Raw genomic sequence first — 14,108 nt, 5'->3', positions numbered from 1 at the left:
GAATGTTTTTATTGGAGTCCCCTGGGTCCTAACTTAGAAAATTAGGTCAAGGTCAAAGGTCAAGGTCATATTTTAGATTTTCATATGTCTTTGATTTCCCTATAATTCTTGAATGGTTATAGATACAGAAAATTTAAGCAGTGAAAAATGTTCAGTACTTCAAGGGGCAACTTTGTTACATTATGACTGTATTGGTTTTACCATTATGTAAGGGACATAACCCCCATTGATGGTTTATAAAAAGCCATTATTAGGCAAAACTCTTAAACAAAAGGTCCTTGACCCATAGGGTCTTTTGCAATGACATTGTGAAGCAATGACCTTGACAAAGGTCACAAGGTCAAAGGTCAAGGTCATGTACATATGTGATTTGGGGCACGACTTGAAGAATTTTATGTGTGTTTGCCAACCAACCAACCAACCAACCAACCAACCAACCAATCATGATCAATCAATAATGATCAATCAACAAATCATGATCATGATCAATCAACCAATCATGATCAATCAACCAATCATGATCATGATTAATCAATCAATCAATCAATCATGTTTCCGTCTCATGTGTTTAATATAGGGTTCAAGATCTCCTTTGTTTCTTTTTCGCTGTTTCAATTGACCCTTTCCAACGTGTTTAACCAATCAATCAATCAATCAATCAATCAATCAATCAATCAATCATGATCAATCAATCATGTTTCCGTCTCATGTGTTTAATATAGGGTCCAAGATCTTTGTTTCTTTTTCGCTGTTTCAATTGACCCTATCCAACGTGTTTAACCAACCAACCAACCAACCAACCAACCAACCAACCAACCAACCAGCTAATCAAGTAATCAATCAATCATGATCATGATCAATCAATCATGTATCCGTCTCATGTGTTTAATATACGGTCCAAGATCTTCTTTGTTTCTTTTTCGCTGTTTCAATTGACCCTATCCAATGTGTTTAACCAACCAACCAACCAACCAACCAACTAATCAATCAATCAATCAAGTAATCAATCAATCAATCATGATCATGATCAATCAATCAGTCAAGTAATCAATCAATCATGATCATGATCAATCAATCATGTTTCATGAAAAATTGAAATTTAATATTGTTCTTGCGTCACTTCTGAAAAAAAAAATCCACATGTACTCTGAAACTACAAGTACAATCGACCTCAAAATTTGCAGTCAGCAGTGCATACATGTACTAAAAGTTCATAAAAAAACTTGGTGCGGATATCTCTCAAGACTTTTCCTAGAGAAAAAAAATGGCAATGCCCTAAAAATCGCTTGCTAGGTCCGTAAATCTCAGTGACATCCTACAATAAAATGTCCGCTCCTAGATTAAAATACTAATCTGTGTTACAAACTGGTGCTGAAAAATGTACATTTTAAGAAAATAATCATTAAATGCGTATTAAAGTTACACCGGAACAATTAAATCCAAAACATGCACTGCTGGTGAACTGTGATCAAAATGTCAATTTCCAACAATGACAAAAGAAATTACATTGTGTACATTCCGTCTCTATACATGTTGTCTGTTCAACATCCCGACCTAAAGAGAAATAAAAATACTAAGTTTTCGTTATTATAAACCCAAGTCACGTGATGTCTTCCCCATCTGGCGCGCGCGCTGGACCTAAAATAAAATAAAAACTTTCCAAACTAAACATGAAACTTCTCCGGTAACAATAATATAGACCCCATTAAGAAACAAACAAACAAATAAACAAACAAACAAACACCCCCCCCCCCCAATTCAATTAATTTTAAAGGGGGAAAGACCCCCTACAATTGCTTTTTTAAAGCAATTGATTTATATTTATTATTATTATTTTTTTTTTTTTTTTCTTCCGCCAAATTTTGTTCTTGCGATAAATGTTTGTTTCGCAATATGTCGCTTAGATATTTCTCATATGGTATCGTATAGTTGATGCGCTTTTAAATTTCACCCTGCTAAGCCGAACCATTTTCTTTGTAAGAGTTATCTCCCTATTCACTGTTTATCATCTGTGTGCATCTCCTTCGTAACAAAAAAAGATAGCGACAAAATTCTTTTTACAAATTGTTCGTTACATCCTCAGTAATTTTTGGCGTATTTGGATCGAAGCGATGCGATGAAATTTTATAGGAGTTATCTACCTTTACAAAATAAATTTGTCGGTATGTTAATTTAACTCATAAACAGTTAACTGTATAACCCTGGAATGTTTTTATTTGAGTCCCTTAGGTCTTAACTTAGAAAATGAGGTCAAGGTCAAAGGTCAAGGTCAAGTTCTCAATTGTGACTTTTGCTTGTTTTTGCATTTTCTCCCTCACTTTGAGAGATACATATGAAAGAACAAGTGCAAAATGTCCGCTAAATTGTAATGAAGATATGCTACATTTAGTCTTATACAATTAAATGGCATCTTATAGGAGTTGTTGCCCCTGAAATGTCTTGATATGAGGTTATTTGATTATAACTTCGAGTTAGTTCATTATAAAGACATTTGACCTCATACAAAAGGTTAAGTGACAAATGACCTTGACAAATGGCAACCGGAAGTGACCTTGAGAAAACCGGAAGTAGCTTTTTTTGCAGTTTTTTCACATACAAGTACTCAGAATCCATATATTTTGTCATATATATACATAAACTGATTACTGAAGACTATAAATGACTTCCAACAAACCGGAAGTGACCAATTATCTCCCATTCTACATACAAAAGTATATATAAACTATATATCTTTGGAATCAGTGTGAAAGAAGCTATCATATGAGACCGGAATGAGCATATTATCTCCATTTTATCACTCAAAAAGATAATTAAACCAATATTTATCTCATCAGTATGAAGAAACTACCTTCTTATCCAAATTTCTTTGTTGTGGAAAGACTTTCAATTGTTCTCTGAACAATTGGTTTTTAATTATTATTATTATTTTTTTTTTCCGCCAAATTTTGTTCTTGCGATAAATGTTTGTTTCGCAATATGTCGCTTAGATTTTTTTCATATTGTATCGTATAGTTTATGCGCTTTTAAATTTCACCCTGCTAAGCCGAACCATTTTCTTTGTAAGAGTTATCTCCCTATTCACTGTTTGTCATGTGTGTGCATCTCCTTCGTAACAAAATAAGAAAGCGACAAAATTCTTTTTACAAATTGTTCGTTACATCCTCAGGAATTTTTGGCTAATTTGGATCGAAGCGATTCGATGAAATTTTATAGGAGTTATGTACCTTTACGGAATAAATTTGTCGGTATGTTTTGTTAACTCATAAACCGTTAACCGTATAACCCTGGAATGTTTTTATTTGAGTCCCCTGGGTCCTAACTTAGAAAATTAGGTCAAGGTCATATTTTAGATTTTCATATGTCTTTGATTTCCCTATAATTCTTGAATGGTTATAGATACAGAAAATTTAAGCAGTGAAAAATGTTCAGTACTTCAAGGGGCAACTTTGTTACATTATGACTGTATTGGTTTTACCCTTATGTAAGGGACATAACCCCCATTGATGGTTTATAAAAAGCCATTATTAGGCAAAATTCTTAAACAAAAGGTCCTTGACCCATAGGGTCTTTTGCAATGACATTGTGAAGCAATGACCTTGACAAAGGTCACAAGGTCAAAGGTCAAGGTCATGTACATATGTGATTTGGGGCACGACTTGAAGAATTTTATGTGTATTTGCCAACCAACCAACCAACCAATCATGATCAATCAATAATGATCAATCAACAAATCATGATCATGATCAATCAACCAATCATGATCATGATTAATCAATCAATCAATCATGTTTCCGTCTCATGTGTTTAATATAGGGTTCAAGATCTCCTTTGTTTCTTTTTCGCTGTTTCAATTGACCCTTTCCAACGTGTTTAACCAACCAACCAACCAACCAACCAACCAACCAACCAATCAATCAATCATGTTTCCGTCTCGTGTGTTTAATATAGGGTCCAAGATCTTTTTTGTTTCTTTTTCGCTGTTTGAATTGGCCCTATCCAACGTGTTTTACCAACCAACCAACCAACCAACCAACCAACTAATCAATCAATCAATCAATCAATCAATCAATCATGATCATGATCAATCAATCAATCATGATCAATCAATCATGTTTCATGAAAAATTGAAATTTAATATTGTTCTTGCGTCACTTCTGAAAAAAAAATCCACATGTACTCTGAAACTACAAATACAATCGACCTCAAAATTTGCAGTCAGCAGGGCATACATGTACTAAAAGTTTATAAAAAAACTTGGTGCAGATATCTCTCAAAGCTTTTCCTAGAGAAAAGAAATTGCAATGCCGTAAAAATTGCTTGCTAGGTCCATAAATTTCAGTAAAAGCCTACAATAAAATGTCCGCTCCGAGATTGAAATACTAATCTGTGTTACAAACAGGTGCTGAAAAATGTACATTATCAGAAAATAATCAATAAATGTGTTTTAAAGTTACACCGGATCAAATAAATCCAAATCATGCACTGCTTGTGAATTGTCATCAAAATGTCAATTTCCTACAATGACAAAAGAAATTACATTGTGTGCATTCCGTCTCTATACATGTTGTCTGTTCAAAGTCCCCACCTAAAAAGGAATAAAAAGACTATCTTTTTGTTATTATAAACCCGTGTCACGTGATGTGGCGCGCGCTGTACCTAAAATAAAAGAAAAACTTTCCAAACTAAACATAAAACTTCTCCGGTAACAATAATATAGACCCCATACAGAAACAAACAAACAAACAAACAAACAAACAAACAAACACCCCCTCCCCCCCCCCCCCCCAATTCAATTAATTTTAAAGGGGGAAAGACCCCCTACAATTGCTTTTTTAAAGCAATTGATTTATATTTATTATTATTTTTTTCTTCCGCCAAATTTTGTTCTTGCGATAAATGTTTGTTTCGCAATATGTCGCTTAGATATTTCTCATATGGTATCGTATAGTTTATGCGCTTTTAAATTTCACCCTGCTAAGCCGATTCATTTTCTATGTAAGAGTTATCTCCCTTTTCACTGTTTACCCTCTGTGTGCATCTCCTTCGTAACAAAAAAAGATAGCGACAAAATTCTTTTTACAAATTGTTCGTTACATCCTCAGGAATTTTTGTCTCATTAGGATTGAAGCGATTCGATGACATTTTATAGGAGTTATCTACCTTTACAAAATAAATTTGTCGGTATGTTCATTTAACTCATAAACAGTTAATCGTATAACCCTGGAATGTTTTTATTTGAGTCCCCTAAGTCCTAACTTAGAAAATGAGGTCAAGGTCAAAGGTCAAGGTCAAGTTCTCATTTGCGACTTTTGCTTCTTTTTGTATTTTCTCCGACACTTTGAAAGATACATACTAAAGAACAAGTGCAAAATGTCAGCCTTATTGTAATGAAGATATGCTATATTTAGTCTTCTACAATTTAATGGCATCTTATAGTAGTTGTTGCCCCTGAAATGTCTTGATATGAGGTTATTTGATTATGACTTCAACTAAGTTCATTATAAAGGCATTTGACCTTGTACAAAAGATAAGGTGACAAATGACCTTGAAAAATGACTACCGAAAGTGACCTTGAGAAAACCGGAAGTAGCCTTTTTTGCAATTTTTTCATCTTAAAGTACCCAGAATCAATATATTTTGTCATATAGATACAAACACTGATTACTGGAGATGAAACATGACTTCCAACAAACCGGAAGTGGCCAATTATTTCCCCTTCTACATACAATAGTATATAGAAACTATATATTTTTGGAATCAGTGTGAAATAAGCTATCATATGACACCGGAAGTGACATTTATTTCACAGGAAGTAGCATATTATCTCCCTTTTATCACTCAAAAATATAATTAAACCATTATTTATCTCATCAGTATAAAGAAACTATCTTCTTATCAAAATTTCTTTGGTGTGGAAAGACTTTCAATTGTTCTCTGAACAATTGGTTTTTAATTATTATTTTTTTTTTTTCCGCCAAATTTTGTTCTTGCGATAAATGTTTGTTTCACAATATGTCGCTTAGATATTTCTCATATGGTATCGTATAGTTTATGCGCTTTTAAATTTCACCCTACTAAGCCGAACCATTTTCTTTGTAAGAGTTATCTCCCTATTCACTGTTTATCATCTGTGTGCATCTTCTTCGTAACAAAAAAAGATATCGACAAAATTCTTTTTACAAATTGTTCGTTACATCCTCAGGAATTTTTGGCTCATTTGGGTCGAAGCGATTCACTGAAATTTTATAGGAGTTATCTACCTTTACAAAATAAATTTGTCGTTATGGTTTTTTTAACTCAATAACAGTTAACCGTATAACCCTGGAATGTTTTTATTTGAGTCCCCTATGTCCTAACTTAGAAAATAAGGTCAAGGTCAAAGGTCAAGGTAAGTTCTAATTTGTGACTTTTGCTTGTTTTTGCATTTTCTCTGACGCTTTGAAAGATACATAAAGAAAAACAATTGCAAAATGTCTGCTTTATTGTTATGAAGATATGATACATTAAGTTTGATACAATTTAATGGCATCTTATAGGAGTTGGTGCCCCTAATATGTCTTGATATGAAGTTATTTGATTATAACTTCAACTAAGTTCATTATAAAGGCATTTGACCTTGTACAAAAGGTTAGGTGACAAATGACCTTGAAAAATGACTACCGGAAGTGACCTTGAGAAAACCGGAAGTAGCCTTTTTTGCAATTTTTTCATATAAAAGTACTCAGAATCCATATATTTTGTCATATAGATACATAAACTGATTACTGAAGACTAAAAATGACTTCCAACAAACCGGAAGTGGCCAATTATCTGCCATTCTACATATAAAAGTATATAGAAACTATATATTTTTGGAATCAGTGTCAAAGAAGCTATCATATGAGACCGGAAGTGATATTCATTTCACCGGAAGTAGCTTATTATCTCCCTTACATCACTCATTAATATAATTAAACCATTATTTATCGCATCAGTATGAAGAAACTATCTTATCAAAATTTCTTTGGTGTGGAAAGACTTTCAATTGTTCTCTGAACAATTGGTTTTTAATTTTAATTGCTTTCTTCCAGGAACCAATTTCCCGACATATTTTCCGTATGCAAAGTGACCTCAGCGTGACCCATCTCGTAAAAATCCGGTGATCGCAATACGCATACATGTATGTCCTTAAAATAAACTATTTTCTGGTTGTACATGTTAAACACGTGCTCAACATACATGCTTTTTTTGTTGATTGTTGACAAACAGGGGACAATCGTTAAACTTCGGCTTCAAAACACGAACTTTAATTACCTGCCATATTTTCACAACAACACTGACCGATTGAAAAAAATATTGACGACTATAACTTATTTATGCGAAAAAAATGACAAAATAGTCCACAGAAGACTAAGTTTATGATGTTTATATGCATTGGTTCAAGAATTGGAATAACATTATTTTTCACCGGTCACTCGTTTATTATGACTTTAAAACAAATATTGAAACTCAACTGTCTTTAAAGCCCGGGGGCACTAGCTGTCAAATTCGTGGTCACCGATTTGACTCAAATTTTCATATTTGATTTATAATAGTGTAAAACATTTATCCAAAGTACCAAAAGTCTAAAATAAACAGTTTAGTACAGAGCATGGGGTAGATAATATGTAGGTTCGTTTCGTGTGTATTTTAGTCCAGACGCCATCTAATTAACTATCGATTTGACCTCAGATGACCATACAAGCGTTAGCCTTTCAAAAAGGGCTAGTCGACTCTTAGCTGATGAAAATGGAAAGTGCTCTCTCTTTGTAGATTAATTCATATACTAGAATATCCACGTGCATCAATCAACAAATTTTACCACACACGTGAGGTCACACGTTATGTAGTAGTATATATCGTTTAACGTTGTTGTTTACGAAACTCCAGAAGATTCGACTATTTATAGATAAAAGTTACCTGTGTACCAATATCATGAATATGCATAATTAATGACCAGGCAAAATCTAATTGCTAAAATAGAGATGACAAATCCGATACTCTACGGGATTGAAGGACATTTACTAGGTTTGGATTGTCCTAACCAATCAATAAACTTTGATTATTCACGTCTCGTAATATCTTCCAATCAGGTAGCAAGAAAAATTCACGCACTAACTGTCCATCGTTCAATTCTTAATCTCGACTCCTAGGAGTCGTAATAAGCGATGTAAACATGAATGAAGATATGACTAGATTAAACCAACACGTGCAATTGGATTTTTTTTTTTAGATCTGTTTGAGTTTATTTTATAGATTAAAAAGCTATGTTTCTCATTATTTTAACCGTATAAGAATGATTTTATATGGATCGAATCAGTATTCAAATGATTTACCGTAGTTTCACTTTCATTGTTGACATCCTTTTTCTTTAAATAACCAGTACACGTACAATGCATGCGTTGCCAATCTCTAGCAAGGGGTTAAATTGAAGTTCACATGAATACGGATTTAATGAGGTCGACTAATTCACTTGCAAGTGAATGAGTAACTATCAATGTTACTTCGCTTAATTTGACAAAATTGAACCATTTTGGCTGCTAAAAGCGAATTATTATTTCACTATTTCACTTTCATTATTGATTGAACAAAAAAAAATCTTACTTTAGTTTTTTTTTTTATATATCTCGTAGCTAGTGCCCCTTTAATAATATACTTGTTTATCAGTACAAATCTGAGTTAAAGCTAATACCATATGTCTAAGTCAAATATTTAAAAGTCTTAAAGTTTATACCCGTTTGGCGTATATTCACCCGTCCATTGTTATAGTAATTATAGGGAACAACTTATATTTGATGTTTTATTGATAAAAAAGGTAATAAAACAGGACTTTATTGAACTTTTAGAGTAGACGATAAGAAAAGAAAGGAAACAAATAACGAAAAAAGAATTGTAATTTAATCACAATTTCATAATCAAATATATATTATTTTGAATAAAAACATTATTTCTTAGAGAATGTACATTGAATTGAACTTTAAAATCAAATTCTAATTACATATTTTATATCAAATTTTATATCAAATTTTAATAAATAACATGATTCTTGCTCTTTCTTTGACAACACAACAATGTACTAGTAGTCGAATAATAAAAGACTTAGTCGGAAAAAAAATAAATGTCGAATAATGCATGCATGTTCTTGATGAATACTTATATTGAAAGAAACAAATCTTGAATACTTTTAAAATCATTTCTCAGTACTAATATGAAATAAAAATCTTCATAAAGCTACATTTGTCATACACCTGCTTATAAAAAAAACGTCTATTTTTTTCCATTGGTGTGCTTACTTGGATGTACCGTTTAATTTGTTTTCGGTCTTCATATGCTTGAAATATTTGTCACTCGGTATTTATCTAACGAATCGATCCTTTGTGGTTCAGTTATTACAATGCCATTTGTCTGGTTGTTTAAGAAAACACGGATAGGGCGTGATAAAAGAAAAATGAAAGAGCTCCAATTGGTATTAATTATATGTATTATTTATAACGATTTTTTTTTATTTTTCTTTATTTGCCCCCCAAAAGCAACAACATCAGTTCCACCTATACATAATTTGTTTCCCTTATATATACATAGTCAACGCTATTGGTATGTGAATTGTTCGTCCCTTTACTCAATCGAAACGCCTCTTTTTTCAATCGAAATTTTCAGGCTCAGTTTTTATAGTATCCAAACAAGAAGAAAAATATGAAAACAAATACAGTGATTATTATCATGGGATTATTTTTCTATACAAGACCAGATTTTAACTAGATTATCGCGTATTAACATATTTCATATTTTACAGTTAATTAATTGTTATGATGACATAACTTTATAATAGAAGATTATGTACGATTTTAAAGGTGCCCAGTTTACTACCAAAAATATAAAGTCATAGCTGATCTATATAAATGAGTTTAAAGGATTTCTACAAACAGGTGTAAAGACCGAGGATCGAGATATTTAAAAATATATATCATAAAACAAATTGCAGGAGGGGGTTCTAATTTGTAAAAAAAATAAAAGGAAGTTGTGGGGTGTACAACAAGAACCCAACAACAAACTGAATACGCAAATAACTGTACAGGTCTAGATAAGACTTAAACTATTGTGTTACTAAATAATCAAGTAGATTTCCGATAAATTCACTCGTTCACGATCAGTATATTAAAATCTCAAAGACAGTTTCAAAGACAGTTTCGAGTCTAGAAGGGAATCTCTCTAAACTACTGTTTCATTGGGTTAAATAATTGGTTGACGGTTATTTGCTTATCGTCCAGTGGTTTAATGGATTTCAAACATTTTTGCAGTAATAAAACTTTTAAGAGATGTCTTTGTTAAACTTAAGTACGTAGCAGTTTCTGTTTGAAAATAAGAAATACTGTGTGTAACAATGACCGTAAGTTAAAATAAAAACAAACATGCATTGGTTTTTAGTGGCTTTGAACTAGCTATCCGTAACTGCGAGTACTCTCAGATCTATGCGTAGTGTCGGTTTGTTGTTGGAATGGAAAAAATGGTCCATGTGTTTTTGTAATATGTATTTCTATAATTGTATCTCTGACAAGTTTAGCCTTTTTTTTTAACTAATTTTTATAGTTTGTTTTTATGTTGAACTGTTACATCATTGTCCCAGGTATGGGAGGATTGGGATCCCGCTAATATGTTTATCCCTGCCACATTATGTATGTATGTGCCTGTCCCAAGTCAGAAGCCTGTAATTTAGTGGCTGCCGTTTGTTGCTGTGTAACATATTTGTTCTTCAGTCATTTTATGTACATTTATTAGGCTGTTAGTATTCTCGTTTGAATTGTTTTACATTTGTAATTTCTTTGCCTTTTATATCTGTCTTTGGGAGTTTGGGGTATGGGCTTTGCTCATTGTTAAAGTCCATACGGTGACCAATATCTGTTAATTGTGGTCTCTTGTAGATAGTTGTCTCGTATGCAATCATACACACCGTAAACGTCATCATTCAAATGAAATGTGGATGCTGTTTCGACATCTGTTGTGCTAAGGTTACTTTTTTGGTATTCTATTATATCTTTGATTGTATACCATTGTTTTATAACTGACTAATCATTTATATAATTCGAATAACACCGCCATGCAGACGAATGACGGTAATACGCCTGCTACAGTAATTTGTCAATGGTTGTCCCTCTCAAGTAATTATCACATAATAAGTCAAACCCCGTCAAACAGACGACTTGCAGTAATAAGCCTGCTACAGTGGTGGACTTTAAAACATATTACAGCTTGCTACTGTAATTTGTCGATTGTTGTCCAATTATAATAATTATCAAATAAGTTGTCAAACACCGTAATCCAGACGACTGTCGGTAATACGACTGCTACAGTAATTTGTCGATTGTTGTCCCATTCAAGTAATTATCATATAATTATTCAAACATCGTCATACAGGCGACTGTCGGTAATACGACTACTATACTAGATTCAGATTCAGATTCAATAGTTTATTAAAGTCTCACCACTTGTATAACATTATACATTTCCATATACATATAAAACATTGCGTATAACATGAAATATTGGATAACATATATAAAACATATTGTATATTAAAACTAACAGTAAAATATCATTAGCTTATAACTACTAAAACATAAACAAGTGCCATTCTATTAAGAATTATGAGAGACTAATATTAAAGGATTAATTATATACAATATTTTACATAATTTAAAAACTATATATAAGTATCTAATTAAAATACATCATTAGCTATATACAAATAGAGGGGACTGTGGAACGTATATTCTATTGCGGCCTGCAACAGTAATTTGTAGATTGTTCCTTTTACGTATACTTATCACCTAAGATCTCTGACCCGTCTCTTGTGTTGATTCAGAAATTTCTGTCATCTCTGTAGAATTTGTCAAGTCTTTTGTTTTACAACTTGCTTTAATGTAGTTTCAGATAAGATGTTTTATTTTCCAATTAAATGGGCCTAACAAGGAGCATGATACAATATAAGGCATTAACAGACAATATCAAAAAGAAACAACAGTAGGTTATGCCTGTATCATGGTATATAAGTTGGACAATTGTGCGATGAGGTCGTGCAAGTTCAATAGATTATTTTCACATTTTAATTGACTTATTTGTTTCTGCATAGAATAATCAAAATGATTTCGAGGGGGTCGATTCGGACCGTTTGAACGTACGCCCTTCGTTAACAAGTACAAAAGGTACGGTATTTCCAAGTAGGTTCACAATTTTCAAGTAGATCCATTGATTAAATAAATATTCGTTAATTATAGTGGTGACCTTGCGTGAAAATTCATGATTTATTTCAAACCAATTTTCCATCTTCAAATATACTTTACTCTTTAAACGCCATTTAATGGTTTCAATTAATAATAATGGACAATAAAACTGACACTTCGTTAATAGCGAAAACTTTCAATTGTATGTAATATTTCCTTTGCCTATCTTTAAAAGTCATGGCAAATATTTGTATACGAGATTAACTATTTCATTTAGTCTTCTGTTGCTTTGCTACATAACACATATCAATGTCGCATTCTGTGTAATGTGCGTTTAAACGTTGAATTAGAATAAAAACCCATAAATATAAATTACCTTTTGATAGATTTGTGGTTAATATGCCTCATATGCATGTCTACAAAACTTTTTTCTGCAAATGGGATAATGAGTAGAAAGAATGCAATTTTCATTGGTTTCTTTATACCTAAACGTTAAAATGCCTATACATTTCCAAGTTAACGACCTTCTTTGTATAAATTCTAACTAGCGGACAAAGAAAACGCGATAACTTAACGAAGTCTTTTTTTTCCTTTTTCTTTTTAAATTGTGGGAACGAGGCAGGTTTTAACAGAATGTATGTAATCTTCCAAAAACTTAACCCATTCCAATTCACCCAAAACGTATTATAGTCCAGGATATTAAAAATTGGATAAAGCAGGGACCGTTTTTAACTTTAATTATCATATTAAATAATAAAAATATGAACAACAACGGATGCCTCTTGGTCCATATGAGATTTAAGGCCAGTAAGAACGTGTCTTAACTTTTAAAGTACAAAGAAAATGTGTTCCTTAATACATTTCCTATTAGATTCTGAATAATTAATCACAGAAAAAGGTATTGCACTGGGGTGACACGATACATATTAACACAAATCAATAGAAAAACGAATGAAATAATACGTAGTGACCATAGTTTAAATTAGAGTTCGTGTGTGTCTTTGTAGAATGGAATAAAAAAAAACTAATAAAAAATGGTAGACAACTAGTTAACAAGAACAGAAAAGCCAAAAACAATAAACAAGTTTTAACATAAGAATTTGGAACTGATAATTTTACCTCTCAATAACAAGAAATATATATAAAATGTACCAGAGAAATCCACCATCATTACTTTGTACTTTCTGATTTTAGAAATATAATTCCCTTTTCAAATGATATTAAAATGTCTTACCTTTTTCTCATAGCAGACCCAAGTAGTTTCTTCAAAGACATTTTGCTGGTAGTTGTTATATCTTTCAGAATATATCCAAATGTATGATAATCGCAATACACCACAGACAACCACAAAGTCGATTATTAAAATGTGTATTTCGTTAGAATCATGGTCTTATCCAACAATCAAAAACATTTACTTTTTTCTTTTACACTGTCTTCTTCATGATCTGGTCCGAAGAAATAACACTCGAAAATATTTGCTTAAGAACTTACAATATTTCCAATTGATCCAAGGTTTTAATTGGAAGCCAGATTTAAATAAGCCCTGGGCTTTAAATCAGTAGTATGCGTAACAGTTGTTCACGAAATAATCGTTTTATCTTCACACTGATTTGACAAAGCTATTATGAAAAGGGTGGTGATTATATGTTTTTGAAAGAAAAGTTTTTCCTTTTTTTTTTAAATGAACAAATTATTGAAACTCAATCTGTGATCGTCTATCACTTTTGAAACTAAAAAAATGTACACGTGATTTTTGGCGAAATTCAATTATAATTGATATGAGTAAAAAGAAGTGTGGAAAAAGAATAGAAAAGAATAAAATATTTTTATTTCACAAATTACAGGGCGAATAAATGGCATAAAAACACTGAG

The 14,108-nt window shown here is 32.1% G+C and overlaps 1 protein-coding gene across 2 annotated transcripts in view; it reads right to left on the bottom strand.

The window, feature by feature from the left end:
• Positions 1-13,621, bottom strand: part of LOC139493503 (androglobin-like) — a 110,502-nt gene extending 96,881 nt beyond the window's left edge. For both annotated transcript variants that reach the window (XM_071281948.1, XM_071281953.1), the window contains exon 1: positions 13,471-13,621. In XM_071281948.1, the coding sequence (XP_071138049.1) occupies positions 13,471-13,511 (41 nt within the window). In that variant the 5' untranslated portion in view covers positions 13,512-13,621. The remainder of the gene's footprint in view (positions 1-13,470) is intronic.
• Between the last annotated feature and the right edge of the window lie 487 nt (positions 13,622-14,108).

Source organism: Mytilus edulis, chromosome 10 (assembly GCF_963676685.1).
Source record: "Mytilus edulis chromosome 10, xbMytEdul2.2, whole genome shotgun sequence".
In the NCBI taxonomy this organism is placed as follows: domain Eukaryota; kingdom Metazoa; phylum Mollusca; class Bivalvia; order Mytilida; family Mytilidae; genus Mytilus; species Mytilus edulis.
Note: the sequence above shows the minus strand (reverse complement) of the source record. Positions and strands in the feature narration are given on the sequence as shown.